At 37.2% G+C, this 19,909-nt stretch overlaps 1 protein-coding gene across 8 annotated transcripts in view; it reads left to right on the top strand.

Moving 5' to 3' along the window:
- Positions 1–19,909, top strand: part of LOC110446470 (spectrin beta chain, non-erythrocytic 5-like) — a 131,482-nt gene that overhangs the window by 57,125 nt on the left and 54,448 nt on the right. For all 8 annotated transcript variants that reach the window (XM_021491638.1, XM_021491643.1, XM_021491644.1 and 5 more), the window contains exons 21-34: positions 5,597–5,834; positions 6,070–6,167; positions 6,957–7,043; positions 7,230–7,295; positions 7,656–7,786; positions 9,349–9,408; positions 10,458–10,584; positions 16,674–16,738; positions 17,158–17,239; positions 17,929–18,006; positions 18,115–18,242; positions 18,795–18,954; positions 19,166–19,243; positions 19,577–19,716. In XM_021491638.1, the coding sequence (XP_021347313.1) occupies positions 5,597–5,834; positions 6,070–6,167; positions 6,957–7,043; positions 7,230–7,295; positions 7,656–7,786; positions 9,349–9,408; positions 10,458–10,584; positions 16,674–16,738; positions 17,158–17,239; positions 17,929–18,006; positions 18,115–18,242; positions 18,795–18,954; positions 19,166–19,243; positions 19,577–19,716 (1,538 nt within the window). The remainder of the gene's footprint in view (positions 1–5,596; positions 5,835–6,069; positions 6,168–6,956; positions 7,044–7,229; positions 7,296–7,655; positions 7,787–9,348; positions 9,409–10,457; positions 10,585–16,673; positions 16,739–17,157; positions 17,240–17,928; positions 18,007–18,114; positions 18,243–18,794; positions 18,955–19,165; positions 19,244–19,576; positions 19,717–19,909) is intronic.

Below are 19,909 nucleotides of genomic sequence, written 5' to 3' on the forward strand. Positions count from 1 at the left end.
GAGTTACGATGGTCATTGTTGGGTTAATTTGATGTTTCCTCACTTTGAGTTACGATGGTCATTGTTGGGTTAATTTGATGTTAACTCACTTTGAGTTATGATGGTCATTGTTGGGTTAATCTGATGTTTCCTCACTTTGAGTTACAATGGTCATTGTTGGGTTAATCTGATGTTAACTCACTTTGAGTTACGATGGTCATTGTGGGGTTAATCTGATGTTTCCTCACTTGGAGTTACAATGGTCATTGTTGGGTTAATCTGATGTTTCCTCACTCGGAGTTACGATGGTCATTGTTGGGTTAATCTGTTGTTAACTCACTTTGAGTTACGATGGTCATTGTTGGGTTAATTTGATGTTTCCTCACTTTGAGTTACAATGGTCATTGTTGGGTTAATCTGATGTTTCCTCACTTTGAGTTTCAATGGTCATTGTTGGGTTAATCTGATGTTTCTTCACTTTGAGTTACGACGGTCATTGTTGGGTTAATCTGATGTTTCCTCACTTTGAGTTACGATGGTCATTGTTGGGTTAATCTGATGTTTCCTCACTCGGAGTTACGATGGTCATTGTTGGGTTAATCTGATGTTTCCTCACTTTGAGTTACAATGGTCATTGTTGGGTTAATCTGATGTTTCCTCACTTTGAGTTACAATGGTCATTGTTGGGTTAATCNGTTTGTACGAGGAATTGAAGTCTTTACGAAGGAGGCCATAAACCAATGGGTTCACAGCACTGGAGCAATATCCGACAAGACTAGCAAGGGTGTTGATACGCCCTGGCACAAAACTGGTGTCCACAACAACGACCTTGATGAGTTTGGTGACGCTGAACGGGGTCATACACACAAAAAATGCCATGACAACCACAAGGAGGCTATTAACAACTTTATTACTCCGACTGTAGTTTGATTTTCTAGAGGCAGCTATATCATTGAATGGCTGTAATGACCTTGATGCTCGCTTCACCTCACGAAGCACTAGGAAGTAGTTGACAAAGAGAGACATTCCAGGCAGAAAAAAGCATAGTGAGAATGCTGTGACAACATAGTAAATTGCCTGCTTTTTCTCTTTCTGCCACTGTATCGCACATACAGCCTCCCAGTAGTCATACTGTACCCACTGCAGTACGACCGGCACCACGGAAAACACCACTCCTTGTACCCACGAGTATGCTATAGCCATGCCTACCTTGTTCTTGCTAATCCACATAGGGTAGGTCATTGGATGGATAACAGCCTGGTAACGGTCAAAGCTGATGAAACACAGGGTCAACATTGAGGTAATCATGAGGCAGTAATTAATAGCACATATAGTAGAGCACATAGCATGGCCAAACACCCAGTGATCGGTGATCAGGGAGCAAAACGAACTCACCATGACTGTTAGGCCATTGGTCAAGTCTGTCACCGCGAGATTTACAATCAGGAAACTAGCCTGCTCCTCTCTTAAACGTCTGTTTACCATGACGGCCACTATGACAGCAATGTTTCCTAACACCGATGCTATTATCAACATCAGAAGACATATTGCAGCAAATGCTATTTCCACATCAGAGCGGACATCCATAACTTGATCCACACTGTCGTAGACCTCAGTAGTGTTAACCGATGTCATGGTAAAGTGTTCAGATGTCGGCGTCACTCACGTTGTTAACACGGAAAGCTTGTCATCAAAACACCCCGATGATTAACCACTTTTGAATTAATTAAAAACTTAGCAGCTTAAGTGTTGATGAATTCCTCAGTTATCTTGGAACAGATCAGATCTTTGGGGACACACTGTACTTAATTAGCATTTGTGCTCCTTACAAAAAAAAAAGGATTTCTGCTGTAATTATCTCTTGTCATTGAATTCTGGAAAACATGATGTTGATATGTGCTTTGAATTAAGTCCTCCTAGATGGACTGATAAGTTGTTCCCTGTAATCGTTATTGATGTTCGTGGTTGTCACTCCAATGTTCCTGACTGTCGTGCATTCTGAGTCGTCCGTTCTGTTCTGTAGAGACAACTGTCGTCTCTTAATCCTCTTTCCTTATCCTGTGTTGGAAAATCTGCGTATAAATGCAAGTAAATATTGATCAATATAAATTAGAAATGAAAATTGATTGAGCTCATTTTTTGATAAATCTTTATGATCAATACAAGATGAACGCTATAAAGATGTGGTGCATTAATTGTTATAGGTCTTTGCAGCCTCTAGTCAGAATATATTTATAATACGGAAACATTGCAGAAACATTGCAACCTATAGTCAGAATATATTTATAATACTGAAACATTGCAGCCTATAGTCCGAATATATTTATAATACTGAAACATTGCAGCCTCTAGTCAGAATATATTTATACTACTGAAACGTTGCAACCTCTAGTCAGAATATATTTATAATACTGAAACATTGCAACCTCTTGTCAGAATATATTTATAATACTGAAACATTGCAACCTATAGTCAGAATATATTTATAATACTGAAACATTGCAGTCTCTAGTCAGAATATATTTATAATACTGAAACATTGCAACCTCTTGTCAGAATATATTTATAATACTGAAACATTGCAGCCTTTAGTCAGAATATATTTATAATACTGAACTATTGCAGCCTCTAGTCAGAATATATTTATACTACTGAAACATTGCAATTGGTTAAAACTGTGTTCAACGTTTATTAACTCAAATGAAGTGAACAATTAACTGATATAGAAATAAAGTATAATTAAAATTAAGTAAAATTAAGTGGAATACATAGAACTGGATTAAGTTTCTGGTATGAACAATTAACTGATATAGAAATAAAGTATAATTAAAATTAAGTAAAATTAAGTGGAATACATAGAACTGGATTAAGTTTCTGGTATGAACAATTAACTGATATAGAAATAAAGTATAATTAAAATTAAGTAAAATTAAGTGGAATACATAGAACTGGATTAAGTTTCTGGTATGAACAATTAACTGATATAGAAATAAAGTATATATAAGTATACCATGTAATCTATTTTGCTACTAAAATTTACTTATAAATAGAATGCACTACACATATCTTGAAATGTTCATAGTTGTTAATAGGACGTAAAACGCAAACAAACCAAAACAAATCATTGATTAGATACAGTTCAATATCATTAATAAATAAACAATTATTGCAATTTATACATTGATGGGAAATTTGTTAGTTTATGAAAATGCATGATTTGAAATGGGTTCTTCAAAAGTAGCATTCCTAACAGAATCACTGGTTACAAAAGTAACAGAAAATCACTTCAGAAATTAGTTTTGTTTGAGTCAATCTGAATGATGATCTCAACTTAACAGCCCAGTTTACACCCTTACAACAGTGATTTTCCCTTACAAAAAGGCATTGTTTTGTAGAAAATTTATCATGATACAGCTGCAGGGTTTTGTGATAAAAATAAAATCTGTAATAAAGTTGGGGGACAGGTCCATTTGTCTGAAATTTTACAGATATTTATGAGTTTTGTTACACATGATAAGTACCCTAGGTAGCTGGCATGTTAACTTGTTATTATTTTTCAAAAATTGCATGTATAACTACATAACTGTATTCTGTCTTTAACATCTATCAAAAGACAGGGATTAGCAATGGAAACTGAATCAGAAGTACAGGTTTTATACTATTAATATCAGGCAGGCATGGGGTAATGGTAATGTGTAATGGTAATTAATTGCAATTAATTACATTTTGTTAAGTAATTGGATGTAATGTGTAATTGAGGATTTTTTCAAGGACACAGGTAATAAGAGGTTATACCTGTATTGATCCTAATTATCCCCTAATCCTGACTTAAGCCTTAGCTATTGTCCTCCTTCCCAGAGACCTGGTAACTTTTTAATAACAAAAGATTGCTACACAGTGAGTACATGTATCACAACAGGGTAGACCATTCTGAACATTCTATCTTTGTAAGGGTGAACTTACAGTGAAAACTACTAACAATGATTTACACCTTCACTTGAAAACTTGAACAACCACATACATTTCTGAAGGTTCAGCTCTCTGTGCAGGATGGACTCGAGTGTTTTGAGCCATTTTGAAATTCCCAAACGCACAAAGGGGAATTTCAAGGCAAAATGCTGCCATTATTTTACCACCATTATCAGGGATGGATACTGAATCAGAAGTACAGGTTTTATACTATTAATATCAGGGATGAATACTGAATAAAATGTACACGTTTCATACTATTAATATCAGCGGCTTATATAATTACTCACCCCAGTCATCAAATTGGCTTGATCCCTACACAATTCTTCGTTATCATTGTTAGTGATTACAAGCACATACTTTTGTAAACTCCAAATGAAAAAATAAATCCACTCCTTTAATTCATGTCATTATCAGTTCTAAATGAGCTGAGAACAATGAAGTTGTTTTTAAAAACATCAAAAAATGTATGCGTCCTCCCGTCTGTCTGAACAACTAGCCGTCTGGTTTTACTTGTAGCCTATGGCCGAGTCATATCAGTATAAAACCTGTACTTCTGGACCTCATCTATGATTATTGGACAGTGCAAGTTATTACCTATATAATCGTCAACGACACCAATGTACTTACTGATTAGCTGTTCCGTAGGTGTGATAGACAGTTCCCCCACTATGTACTGACAATGGAGAGTTTCACAGTTCTAATGTAAATCCTCACTAAAGAGGCATTAACAGCCTATTGGACTGCCTGCCTTTAATACAACTATAAAATACTAACGTCAAACACTGATCGAAGGTGGGGGAACCTGTCACGTTCTGTATTATTGTGTTTGGTTCAGTGTTCTGTTCCATTGTGAACCCTGCCCACTCTCTGATATGTAGTAAACAGTGGTATGATATACCCGTAAATTGCTCAGACTATTAGTAGTGTAATACCTGACATTTAGTACTCATTATTTACTCTGCCATATGTCACTGGGGTCATTTCCAAGATAGAAATAATTGAAAATTATTAGGATCCTTTTAAAATTTTGCACTTCAAATGAATATAAAAATAGCATAAATGCAAACCCTTGAACTATGATTAGTATGACCTATACATTACCACCATATCACCATGTCAGTCAAAAAATAAGATGATGTAAAACGTTTTATTATAAACTGGAAACTACATAATTATGTGTATAATGATGTTTTGTTAAGTATCAGGGAAATATTCAAGGTACCTAATGAACAGTAACATGTACGATCATCAGCTCACTTGGAGTGTCATGAACTCAAAAAAAGGGTTTTAAGAGATGAGATTTTGAAGACTTCTTAAAAACATTGTTGAGTCATAGTCCTTGAGCTTTAAGATATTAATTTGCCTCCCACTACCATACAGGGGGATTTTTCAGGGCCATGTTATTATGAAAATCTATAATTATACTCACAAATTCTCCTCCACCAGTTTTCCTGTATAACACCTATGATTTTTTTTTATTTTTTTTATGATACGTTATGATACTAGCCAAAACAGTCTCCCTAAGACCCTGGCTTTTGTAAAACCCTGAACAATAATACTACAGGGTTATTTTGGTTTTGTTTTAATTTCGATCAGTTTATGAGAGATGTAAGCTATAACAGTGGGTGACTTTGGAATGTTGTAGATCATGATTGTGGTACAAAGAACCAATTCGGACTGGTGGCAGATAAGGAAATCTGATGGCACTGAGGGATTTGTTCCGGCTAATTATGTTGCTGACGTTGACCCAAAGGTCACACAGAAAATAGTAAAGAGGCCCACCAAGGTCCCAGAGAAGATCAAAGTGAAAAAGACTGTCATGAAGAAGGAACTAGTGAAAAAGAAGAAAGAAAAGTCGTCTAAGCTGAGAAGAGCTCCGTCAGGTATTTATGTCTATATTTCTTACACCGTGTAATTACCTGGTATTGCAAGACCTTCAACCATTTTGAGAAATTTGAAAATGAATTTATTTAAGTATGTGCTCTATTTATTGTTACATGATTCTGTTTATTGTGAAGAGATAAAAAACAAAGAAAGATTCTATTGAATGGTTTTACTTGCCTGTTCCCATTGTTTCATAAAAGACAACTCAATAATTTTGTTTGTTTACTCTTGCAGTGAGATCTAAAGCCAACCTTCATTTTGACAAAGACAATGTTGACAAGAGGCAACGCCAAGTGAACGTCACGTACAACAAACTTGTTCGCCTAGCTAAGGTAAAACTAACGATTATGTCACGCACAACAACCTTGCTCGGCTAGCTAAGGTAAAACTAACGATTATGTCACGGACAACAACCTTGTTTGACTAGCTAAGGTAAAACTAACGATTATGTCACGCACAACAACCTTGTTTGGCTAGCTAAGGTAAAACTAACGATTATGTCACGGACAACAACCTTGTATGGCTAGCTAAGGTAAAACTAACGATTATGTCATGCGCAACAACCTTGTTCGGCTAGCTAAGGTCAAACTAAAGATTATGTCACGCACAACAACCTTGTTCGGCTAGCTAAGGTAAAACTAACGATTATGTCACGCACAACAACCTTGTTTGACTAGCTAAGGTAAAACTAACGATTATGTCACGCACAACAAACTTGTTTGGCTAGCTAAGGTAAAACTAAAGATTATGTCACGTACAACTACCTTGTTTGGCTAGCTAAGGTAAAACTAAAGATTATGTCACGTACAACAAAGTTGTTTGGCTAGCTAAGGTAAAACGAACGATTATGTCACGTTCAACAAAGTTGTTTGGCTAGCTAAGGTAAAACTAAAGAGTTTTACAATCATACAACATATATGGACATGTGTACCCTACATTCGCAATAAAAACTCATTTGCCGATTAGTGCAGGTATTGTACTTACTGTGAATATCGTGTTTGAATTATAAGGCATGTACTTGGTTATTTATTTCTCATATAGATGCTACTGTCGTTACCATGTGAATCCGTTTAGGGGGGTGAAATGAAACTTATCCTTGTGCAATTGTTTGTTGTATGCAGGCACGAAGGATTGCGTTAGAGGATGCCATGGCTCTGTTCAAGTTTTACCTCAAGTGTGACGAATTGGAGGCCTGGATGATTGAGAAGGTGGGTTTGCTGTTATGTACGCTTCCTAAAATAGACAATGTTTCAAATTTGAAGAAATCAGAAACATTAGTAACCAGGACCTAATGTCATGTTAAAATGTCACCCGTTATCGATTAAATAATCTTACTTTTAAACAGAAAGTACTGTTTGTTTATGTATGCATACATGGACTTTTAATATTTCTAGGAACAAGTGTTGACCAGTAAGGAAAGCCTAGCAGACAACATGGAGGCTGTTAGAAAGAAGTTTGAGGTAAAACGAAATATGATACAATGGTCATTATAGGTAGAGAATTTCCTCTATAAATGGTAAAATATTTGCTGGATCTGTTTAAAGCCTCACTTGGAGGTGTTAAGTATTCTATCCTGTATGGGTCTAATTAGAAAATAAGTCATACAAAAAGTTAACCTAGTTCTCTAGTTAAATGGAATTCATTATAATGACATCTGTATCTGATACCGACTTTGACTTTTTATTGAAATTTTGAAAGTTAATTTTACATATTAAAAATGAAAATTTTATTTAGTTTACGAAGGTTGAGGAACTTTATTATCCAGTATGCCTGATAAAACATAAGGTATTGGTGTAGATGTCCATTTAAAATTATTTCAGAATCTACTTACCAGTCTCGCTGCTAACAAAGGCCATCTTGACAGCATCAACAAACTGGCTGAAGAGATTGTCAAGTCAGGCAGCAGTCAGAGAGATGGGGTGAAGAAACGCCGCCAGGAAATAAACGACAGGTAAGAAACGCTGCCAGGAAATTAACGATAGGTACGTCGGGCTGGTCATTGATTTTAAAGATTGCTGTTGGAAATATGGATTTGAAATAAGAAACAATAAGGAAGCTCACACCAGTATACAAAAATTAACCAGAAATCAATATCATACCTACACTAAAACAGAGGAGGGATTAAACCCTCACACCACCAAAGACCATAATGGACTCATCCCAATTAATTCATGGTAGAGTCTACTAAAGTTACCAAGGGGTGAAAGGGTTAATATGAGAGTACATCATTCTGTACAAGACATTTACTAAAATGAAGGATGATTAATAGTATGATTCAGATTTATAAAAAAAAACACCACATCTTTGGGCAGGAAATATATTTCTGAATTAATTTGTATGCAGTCAATGGCAGTTGTGTCAAATGAAAGGGTTTGAACCTCATTTAGCATTCAGTACACCTGAATAAAGGGGAATTGTAGTACAGTATAAGTTAAAAGTGTGAGTCTCTTTTAGAGTAGACGGAAGGGCTCAGTAGGGGTAATGGGGTCAGAACCTTGTTTTATTTCTCATACAGTTCTAGTACTTAGACAATGTTAACCCAAATTGGTGCAATTGAACATATGATGACTGGATGTTATTATCAGGCCAATTTGAAATTCAAAATGGCTGCTTGAGCCGCTGATTGGTGAGACATTTCCAAATTTTTCTTTATTTCCATCAACCGATTATATTAAATCAAACTTTATTTGAACAACACTGTCATATTCCTGAACACTTGCTTTCAATTCGCGGTTTAATTAAAATCTACAAGGCTACCCAGTTCTCAGATTGAGACACTTGTACCAAATTTCAATTATACTAGTTAAGTTTTAACCAAAGTTGTCCAAATAATCCTGTCATTGCCATTATCCAGTGTTATTTTAATTAGTTGGTCAATGAAAAATCTGAGACGGCTGTGACAGTCTCATGAAACAGGTGTCAATGCATGCTAGATGAGCCTATTGTTAATTTTCTGTCTTCTGTTTTCTTGTCTGGTAAATGAAAATTACATGTTTTAAAGGGATAAAACAATCTGATAATAAATTCAGCTACGAAAAAATCAGTGTTAGAATATTTTTCAAAATTTCCTAGTATTGCTGATTATTTCCCCTGATTTGACCTAATTAAGATCTGTTTGACCTAATTAAGATCTGTTTGACCTAATTAAGATCTGTTTGACCTAATTAAGATCTGTTTGACCTAATTAAGATCTGTTTGACCTAATTAAGATCTGTTTGACCTAATTAAGATCTGTTTGACCTAATTAAGATCTGTTTGACCTAATTAAGATCTGTTTGACCTAATTAAGATCTGTTTGACCTAATTAAGATCTGTTTGACCTAATTAAGATCTGTTTGACCTAATTAAGATCTGTTTGACCTAATTAAGATCTATTTGACCAAGATCTATTTGACCTAATTAAGATCTATTTCAAAATCCTGATAAATAGTCCCATGCAAAATCATGTTGTGTTTTTTTGTTTTTTTTTTGACAAATAGAGAAGCTTTATTATCATTGACATTCCTGTTACAGATGGGACAGATTGAACCGTCTGAAGATGGAAAAGGAGAAGAACCTAGAAGGAGCCTCAAGGTACGGGTTTTGTTTAATTAACACACTAAAGCATACCGCTGTCAGACTACACTAAGTACGGGTTCTGTTTAATTAATACACTAAAGCATACTGCTGTCAGTCTTCACTAGGTACGGGTTCGGTTTAATTAACACACTAAAGCATACCGCTGTCAGTCTTCACTAGATACGGGTTCTGTTTAATTAATACACTAAAGCATACTGCTGTCAGACATCACTAAGTACGGGTTCTGTTTAATGAGCACACTAAAGCATACTGCTGGCAGACTTCACTAGGTACGGGGTCTGTGTAATTAACACACTAAAGCATTCTGCTGTCAGTCTTCACTAGGTACGGGTTCTGTTTAATTAACACACTAAAGCATACTGCTGTCAGACTACACTAGGTACGGTTTCTGTTTAATTAACACACTAAAGCATACTGCTGTCAGACTACACTAAATACGGGTTCTGTTTAATTAGCACACTAAAGCATACTGCTGTCAGACTTCTCTAGGTACGGGTTCTGTTTGATTAACACACTAAAGCATACTGCTGTCAGACATCACTAAGTACGGGTTCTGTTTAATGAGCACACTAAAGCATACTGCTGTCAGACTTCACTAGGTACGGGTTCTGTTTAATTAACACACTAAACCATACTGACTGTTATGTTTGTGTACTGCTAATAGAGACATACCCTGCTTAAATGCATTTTTGATAGTTTGATTTCATTACTTCTATATCTATGTAGTATATGTTTGTACATGAGATACCAGTATGTAGTAAGAGAATAGGGTCCATGTTGTATAAAGATCTCAACTGTTGCTGATACTTTAATCAGAATATATCAAGCTGGTGTATATAAGATATCGCTTTAAGATATGGTATGGTATGTTGACTTGCAATAGATTCCAATATTTTGCATGTTTCCAATCACCTGTGACATTGTGTGATCAAGCTTTGTGGCCATAGGCATCTAGACAGGGTTATTTATAGGTGCCGTTTTTTAAATAAGTGATTGGTTTTACCTGGCTTTACTTTGATGCGGTGTTGATTATCGTCTTGCAGCATTGAGATGTTCCAATCTACGTGTGATGATCTGAGCGAGTGGATGAAAGACAAAGACGCCAGTCTCAACACTGATGAGGTGGCCAATAACCTCAAGGCCATCGAGGCCCTGCAGCGGAAACATGCTGTAAGTCAGTTTTGTAACAAGCAAGGAGTTTTCTGTAAAGAACAGATATAGTGGTCTTTGTAGCGGTTCAAAAATCATCATTTAAATATTATTATTTTACCTTATCTATGTAATCTTGTTTTTCATTAGTCAATATTGTATCAGGTGATTAAAAACAATTGTTATGTCATCTGCAGTAGCTCTGCATTAAGTCTGATGTTTGTTATGTCGTCCCCAAATCGTTATATTGCCCTCGTCATCCCCTCGTCGTGAGCTTCTCCCGAGTAGTCTCTAGTAGTAATGTACTAATGTACGTACAATGTTTTTAGAGTGGTTCTGGGTAGATGTTCTGTCAACAAAGATGGCTGCTTCGAGCAGATATTGTCTGTCAACTGCAAAAGAAATGCAAAAGATCTTGTAAGAAAAAAGATTAAAAAAATACATAAAGGATAAACAGTGGGTCAATGGAGTCATTCTCAAACTTTCTGCTGTCAACAAACCATGAAAAGTCATTTAAGAGGTTTGATATTTCAACAGGAGACAGTTGCTAGGGTGACAACAACTCTCAGGGCGTCGAATCATCATTTCACCCCATAATGTGGGCATCAATTGTATAATGTAACTTGCATCTTTTTAAATAAAATCAAAATGACAACAGCAACATTGATGTTCACAACCTTGGTAGTCACATGACCACTGGTATTGACCTGTAGGATGGTTAACTGACCATTGGTAGTCACATGACCACTGGTATTGACCTGTAGGGTGGTTAACTGACTATTGGTTGTCATGTGACCACTGGTATTGACCTGTAAGGTGGTTAACTGACCTTTGGTTGTCACATGACCACTGGTATTGACATGTAAGGTGGTTAACTGACCATTGGTAGTCACATGACCACTGGTATTGACCTGTAGGGTGGTTAACTGACTATTGGTTGTCATGTGACCACTGGTATTGACCTGTAGGGTGGTTAACTGACCATTGGTAGTTACATGACCACTGGTATTGACCTGTAAGGTGGTTAACTGACCATTGGTAGTCACATGACCACTAGTATTGACCTGTAGGGTGGTTAACTGACCATTAGTACTCACATAACCACTGGTATTGACCTGTAAGGTGGTTAACTGACCATTGGTAGTCAAGTGACCACTGGTATTGACCTGTAGGATGGTTAACTGACCATTAGTAGTCACGTGACCAATGGTATTGACCTGTAGGGCGGTTAACTGACCATTGGTAGTCACGGGACCAATGGTATTGATCTGTAGGGTGGTTAACTGACCATTGGAAGTCATGTGACCATTGGTAGTCACATGACCACTGGTATTGATCTGTAGGGTGGTTAACTGACCATTGGAAGTCACGTGACCATTGGTAGTCACATGACCACTGGTATTGTTTGTTTGTTTGTTTGTTTGATTTTGTTTAACGTCCTATTAACAGCTAAGGTCATTTAAGGACGGCCTCCCCTGTGTGCAAGATGCATGCGTGTAGTGAATGTGTGTGTNTATTGACCTGTAGGATGGTTAACTGACCTTTGGTAGTCAAGTGACCACTGGTATTGACCTATAGGGTGGTTAACTGACCATTGGTAGTCACATGACCAATGGTATTGACCTGTAGGGTGGTTAACTGACCATTGGTAGTCAAGTGACCACTGGTATTGACCTGTAGGATGGTTAACTGACCATTGGTAGTCACGTGACCACTGGTATTGACCTGCAGGGTGGTTAACTGACCATTGGTAGTCATGTGACCAATGGTATTGACCTGTAGGGCAGTTAACTGACCATTGGTAGTCACGTGACCACTGGTATTTACCTGTGGGGTGGTTGACCATTGGTAGTCACATTACCACTGGTATTGACCTGTAGGGTGGTTAACTGACCATTGGTAATCACGTGACCACTGGTATTTACCTGTGGGGTGGTTAACTGACCATTGGTAGTCACATGACCACTGGTATTGACCTGTAGGGTGGTTAACTGACCTTTGGTAGTCATATGACCACTGGTATTGACCTGTAGGATGGTTAACTGACCATTGGTAGTCACATGACCACTGGTTTTGACCTGTAGGGTTGTTAACTGACCATTGGTAGTCTCGATCACATGTTGTTGTCACATGATTAGAACTAGCTTCAGAACATATATATATCCACATTGCTTGGTTTTATTTTTTGTTATAAATATATGTATTTTATACATTATAAGGATGCTGTTACGTTATACATAGACCTAATGGTAGACATCTTTTTAACATGACTTTCTGTTACAATGAGTATTCACCAAACACCTCAATCATCACCTGTTATTAGAATTTTGTTGGGGGGGGGGGGGTCAAAGATGTATATAGGAATCACCATGTTTATCCGTCTATCCATGATCTTTGTAAGAGCAAGTTTTTCTAAGCTGTGTTGGAATTTGTTTTGTAACTTTACACAGTGAAAGTACATTGTATGTAGATGTGCATGAATAAAGGAGTTTGGATTCAACTGTATTTCCTGTAGTTAAAGCCCTTTAGACTTTCAGCTCCAGAAACGTTGTAAGCACATCTCCTCCTTAACAGTTGGTTGGAATTTTTGTAACTTGAGACAGTGAAAGTACATTTCGTATAGATGCACATGAAGAAAGGAATTTACAATTAAACTTTCTTTCATGGAGTTAAGGCCCTTGTAACTTTCTACTCCAGAAACCGTATAAGTACAACTCCTCCTTAAGAGTTGGTTGGGTTATTTTTGTTATGTAACACAGTGAAAGAACATGATATGTAGATGTGCATGAAGAAAGGAATTTGCAATTCGACTAATTTTCCTCAAGTAATGGCCCTTAAACCTTTCTGCTCCAGAAACCTTGTAAGCTCCTACTTAACAGTTGGTTGGACATTTTTGTAACTTGGCACATTTAAAGTACATTACATTTGGATGTGCATGAATGACTATTTTCCTTGCGTTATGGCCCTTGAAACATTAATTTATGCTCAAGAAACATAAGTGCAAGCGGGGGCCCGGGGGATATCCACTCAGTTTCTCATGTTTTATTCTGTAAATGAAAATGTTTTAGGAATAAGGGGAGACAAATGGCTGGCTATAGGCAACAGGACAAAAACATGTTGTTTGGTTGGCCTTAATGCAACTTCTCGCTTATAATATTGTGTAAGAAATCAAGAATGAATTTCAATAACATGATTACCATTAGCGAAATAAATTCTTACATTGCCTTGTCTTGACTGATTTCTTGTGAGATGGTAGATAACAGCTGTATCAGTGGTTCAGTTATCAGAAAGAATCCGACTTATAAACAGCGACACAAACTGATAATCAATATTTAAAGTTATTAAGCTAAGACATCAAACAGCCATAGCCTTTAATGCACAGCTGATAGCCTTACGTGTCAGGCAGTAAGTAAAGGGAACACTACCTGGGGAGACTTAATGATGTACAATCTGTCCTGTCATTATTGGTGAAAAGTGGCATTTAACTGTACATTATCCTGTACATGTCTAGTGTTCTGTTGTGTTCGTGACAACAACAGGAAGTCATGTCAGAGATAATACTCTGGTACCTGCATGATCATATTGAGTTCAGCAACGCAAAATGTTTCCTTCTTATTGTATTGTATTTTCATTTTGGCAGATTATTGATCAATATGAAATTTGATTGACAGAACAAGAGGTGAATAGAGAAGGGCTCGTTACTGATAATGTCAGACAAACCCTTCTTGTCTATAATGGAAGTCTAGGAACAGTTCATCAATAGATGTTTATAAAATCTCTCCGAAAAAGACTATGGAAAATCAATTAAATAATTTGTAAATGAAAATCTTGCTTCAATGGGTAACAAAGTCTTGCATCATTTTGTATCCGTTCGCAATGAAAGTGTGAGGGGATGTAGGATTCAGCCCGTATGTACGTATGCTACACTCTTTGTCATCACTTTAGCGTCTTCATTCCTCAATGGGATTTCATGAAACTCGATACAAGTGTTTGGTATGACAATGTCTTAAACAAGTTGCATTTCGGGTTAAAGGTCAAGGTCACTTTTACTATTTTTAGAAAGACTTTTGTCATTGCTCTATCGGCTTCATTCCTAAACGGAATTTCATCGAATGCAATACAAATGTTTACCATGACAATACCTTCAACACATTTGTGCAGAAATATTTTTGATGTCACATTTTTGTCGGATTTGCTGAAATGTGTGAATGCGAGGGGATTTGTGTCACTTGTGATGCCTTGTTTACTTATCTAATACTGATGTTTATTAGCTCACCAGGTCCGAAGGACCAAGGTGAGCTTATGCCATACCGTGGTGTCCGTGGTCCGTCCGTCCATCGTCCGTCCGTCAACAATTTCTTTAAACGACTTCATCTTCTTAACCACTGATTGGAATTTAACTAAATTTGACTGGAAGCATGGTGGGGATTCAAAATTGTACAAATGGTGGGGCTGACCACCCAGGGGGCTGAGGGGCGGGGCAAAAAGGGGGCAATTTGGCTATATTGCTTTAAGCGACATCTCCTCTGGAACTAAGAGATGGATATCAACAATATTTGACTGGAAGCATCCCTAGGTGGTGTGGATTCAAAAGGGGGCATTTTGGCTATATTGCTACAAACGACGTCTTCTGTAGAACTATGCACTGGATATCAATCATATTTAATCAGAAGCATTCATGGGAGGCAGGGATTCAAATTTGTACAAATGGTGTGGCTGACCCCCGTGGCGGCTGAGGGGCGGGGCCAAAAAGGGCTATTTAGCTATATTATTTTAAGCGACTTCTTCTCTGGAACTGAGAGATAGATATCAACCATATTTGACTGGAAGCATTCCTAGGTGGTGGGGATTCAAAATGTACAAATGGTGGGGCTGACCCCCCAGGGGGCTGAGGGCTGGGGCCAAAAGGGGGCAATTTGGCTATATTTCTATAAACGACTTCTTTCGTAAAACTATACCATGGATATTGATCATATTTGGTTGGAAGCATTCATGGGAGGCAGGGATTCAGAATTGTACAAATGGTGGGGCTGACCCCCCGGGCTAAGGGGTGGGGCCAAAACAAATATATTACTTGGAAATGGTTGAGATCCCCACCATATAACCATATATACAATTGCTGAGTTTAAAGTGAGGAATGCACATTTGCTTCCAAGATGGCTCTAGGGTCTGGTCCCACCCTTGGAGACTTAACCACTGGGTCATAACTTTGAAACGGTTAAGATCCCCACCCCAAAACTATATATACAATTGTTGGGCATAAAGAGACGAATGCAGTCATGATATTAGAATTGCCCCCAGGGTCTGCCCCACCCTTGCAGACATAACCCCTGGGTCATAACTCTGAAATGGTTGAGATCCCCAACCCAAAACTATATATACAAACGCTGGGCAAAAAGAGACAAATGCAGTCATGATATTAGAATTGATCCTGGGGTCTGGCCACAACCCTAGGGACCTAGTTTCTGAGTCACAGCTTGGAAACAGTTGAGATATCCACCCCATAACCATACATAAAATTGCTGGACATAAAATATCTAATACAGATATGCTACAAGGATTGGCCTTGGGGTTTGGCTAATTCCCTTGGATCTCATTTGGAGAATATTTTGCCATGATTGCTTAGATATCCAGGTGAGCGATACAGGCCCTCTGGGCCTCTTGTTTTTCAAACACTTGCCTAGGCGTTCTGTATTGCAGTATGTCTACTTTTTTTTCTCTTTTTTTTTTTTTAATTGTCTTAGCTGGCAGTATTTTATTGTATGCCATCTGTTGTAATTTCTAGAACTCTAATTATTTTATTGTTGACATATTATCACTGAGACACGATATCATAGATAAGTCTATTAACTGGTCCCTTAAACTTCAGGTAAAGTTCATAAAATGGATGGCAAAAAGGTGAAGTATGTTTAGCTGGTGAGGGCTGTACACATGTACCTTGTAAAGATATTTTAATAAATCTTCATGAACTATGAGAACTTTAGCCCCAAGGTCATGGTTATATTTAGAGATCACTCTTTCATACCATGTGGAAAGAGTTTAATTGATTCTGTTGATAGATGGATGTTTTTCTTTGGACGGACTTATGAATTGTTCCTCTTCATTTTCAGAATTTGGAACGAGAACTGGTTCCTGTAGAGGAGAAAATGAACAGAATGAATTACCTGGCTGACTCGTAAGTAACACAGACAGATATAAACACAAAAGGCACAAAAGCAAGATACAGGTGATACACAAAAAAATAGAAAATACAAAGACACAATTCAAATCCTGTTCAGAAACAAGATACAGGTGACATAATCTTGGACCAATATTAACCGCCGCTTCCCATTTGTGGTCACATGACCATTGATTGTCATATGTTCCTTGGTGGTCACATGACCTTCAGCAAGCATGAACATTGTTAATGTAAATTTAAGATGAAGTTAAAGCATTTAATCTTCAAGAAGATTGTTGCAAATCTTTGCCAAAACTTTTGCTACTATTACCACATTATTGATCCCTTTTGTACAATATCTAACATGAAATAATAAGTAGGAATTGGGTAAGTCTGGATTAACTAATTGTTGAATTTCAATAACTTCCGTTCTACAGAGTGAGAGCATCCTACCCAGATGAACGAGACTATGTGGATCAGAGACAAAGCGAATTACAGAACATGTGGGACAACTTAAAGGTACAGAATCATCTTAATATCTCAACAGGGTTACTAGCTTACAAGTTCACTTTTACAAATGACCTTGGTCACTACTATACAAGTTTACCTGTAATGTAACTCTGACCTTGGTCGCTAAGGTACAAGTTTACCTGTAACTCTGACCTTGGTCGCTAAGGTAAGAGTTTACCTGTAACTATGACCTTGGTCACTTAGGTAAACATTTACCTGTAACTCTAACCTTGGTCGCTAAAGTAAACATTTACCTGTAACTCTGACCTTGGTCGCTAAAGTAAACATTTACCTGTAACTCTGACCTTGGTCGCTAAGGTATGTGTTTACCTGTAACTCTTACCTTGGTCGCTAAGGTAAACATTTACCTGTAACTCTGACCTTGGTCACCAAGGTAAACAGTTATCTGTAACTCTGACCTTGATCACTGAGGTAAACATTTACCTGTAACTCTGACCTTGATAACTAAGGTAAACAGTTACCTGTAAATCTGACCTTGATCACTGAGGTAAACATTTACCTGTAACTCTGACCTTGGTCTCAAAGGTAAACATTTACCTGTAACTCTAACCTTGGTCTCTAAGGTACCAGTTTACCTGTAACTGACCAGTTACCAAAATTATTCAGAATCTGTTATGTTCAGGATTAAGTGTTCTTTTATTGGTTTAGTCTTGTTGTATGGTTCTTTTTAATTACAGAAAAAGGCAGATTCCAAGAAGAACAAGCTTGGAGACTCGCAAGAACGCCAACAGTTTAATGAAGACGCAAATGATTTGGTAAGTCTTGACAAAGATGTATATTTATGATATATATCTCTTTTGTTCTTATTAAGGTTTTATGAACATGGCCTGCCTAAGGTGTAATCTGATGCTTGTCTTTAATAGATGGCATGGAGTAGCACAATGAAGTCTAAGCTTGCCACCAATGAGATGCCCCGGGATGTACAGATGGCAGAGGTTATGATAAAGGACCATGATGAACTGGCTGATGACATTGAGGCCCACAAACCCAAGTAGGTACACTTGATCTAGGACTAAATGTACACAAAAACAAGTGGCCTTGTTATAAAACTTGGTTACAGGTAATGGAGTCATGCTGAGACCGGAGGTCTTAACTTTCTTTTTTTTTAGTTTAATCTTCATGAACAACTCAATTCACAAAACATGCGTTACATTTTTTTGACAAAAAAGTAACACTGTATACTAAGAACCACACTAAGACAAAGACTAATCGTCACATACACATGAACCACACCTCAATGATACACACACACATTAAAAGAGGCAAGTATTGCACATAATGTATTTCTGAAAATTACCACTTTCCCATCCTAGATACTATTGCAGTTATGTATGTAATATGGCCTTTTCATGCTTTCACCAGCTGAAGTATTATCCAGTGACAACAATGTTATCATTATTATTTGTCATGGCACAGGTTTTAGGTGTTCCTTCTCTCTGCACTAGTGAAGCATTTCCATTATCACTGTTCCTTAATTGTGTGAAAGAATGTTAATCATTATGACGTTTTGAATGAGAAATGTCTGACTGTTTGTACTCTGCAGATTTGAGCAAGTTAAGGCTCTAGCTTGCAGTGTCCTAGAGAAAACACCAGATGCCTCAGATGTAAAAGATAAATTGGGGAAACTGGAAGAAGATGAGAAAGCCATCAACGAAATGTGGCTCCATAGGAAAAACCAGTTACAGGACGCTTACGATTTACAGGTGAGTGATGTCGAACAAGGAAACTTAAAATTTACAGGTGAAAACCATTTAACATGGATTCCTGTCTATCCAGAAAAGGGGGGGGGGGGGGGGAATACATAGCTTTTTTCGGGAAAAATTCTTGGGCTGAGAGGGGGAAAACTCTTTAAAGTCAACAATAGTTATGTTTTCAATGTTGCGACTATAATCATATTTTATCTCTATTCTACAGGCTTTTAACAAGGATGCAGACAACATTGACTCTGTAACAAGCAGCCATGAAAAATTCCTGGAGTTTGCTGACCTTGGGGTAAGCAATAGAGTCCAGATTTTCTCCCACTATTTGAATATACCAGATTTACCACTCTAATTGAACAAAGCTTCCTTGTAAAGTGTTGCATTCTTTCGCAACATTCAGATGTATTTATATAAAGTTGAAATGTATATATATGCAAATATCAAATACCAAATGAACCATACATATTTTCAAATGGTATACATATTGGCCACTTTACTCGAAAGTAAACCAGTCTTGATATTTTATCTAGTAGTTTCCTACCTTTATATTTTACTTAAAAAGAAATCCTAGCTGCCTTGATGTTTTATGTGGTAGGAACCTTATAAGGGATGGTTATATTTTCAGAGCACTGTTGATGGTGTAGAATCATTGTTCAAGCGACACGAGGACTTTGAGAGCACGCTGCAGGCCCAGGATGAGAAGGTGAAAGCCCTGGATGACCTTGCCAGCAAGTTGATTGGGGAGGACCATCCTGACAAGGATCAGTAAGTTCACTAACGATTTTGTATTTAAGTTCATGTAGATGCTTAGGATGCCTCACGATGCACCAACCATTAACGCTTGCTCTATCAATTTTATCAAATTACTTTCAATGAATAAAACTCTTAAAACTGTGAGATATAAGTATCATAATAATACAAAATAAAATATAATTTCAGTTATGGAGTTTGAAGATTT

The sequence above is a fragment of the Mizuhopecten yessoensis genome, unplaced genomic scaffold (genome assembly GCF_002113885.1).
Source record: "Mizuhopecten yessoensis strain PY_sf001 unplaced genomic scaffold, ASM211388v2 scaffold2699, whole genome shotgun sequence".
Lineage (NCBI taxonomy): Eukaryota > Metazoa > Mollusca > Bivalvia > Pectinida > Pectinidae > Mizuhopecten > Mizuhopecten yessoensis.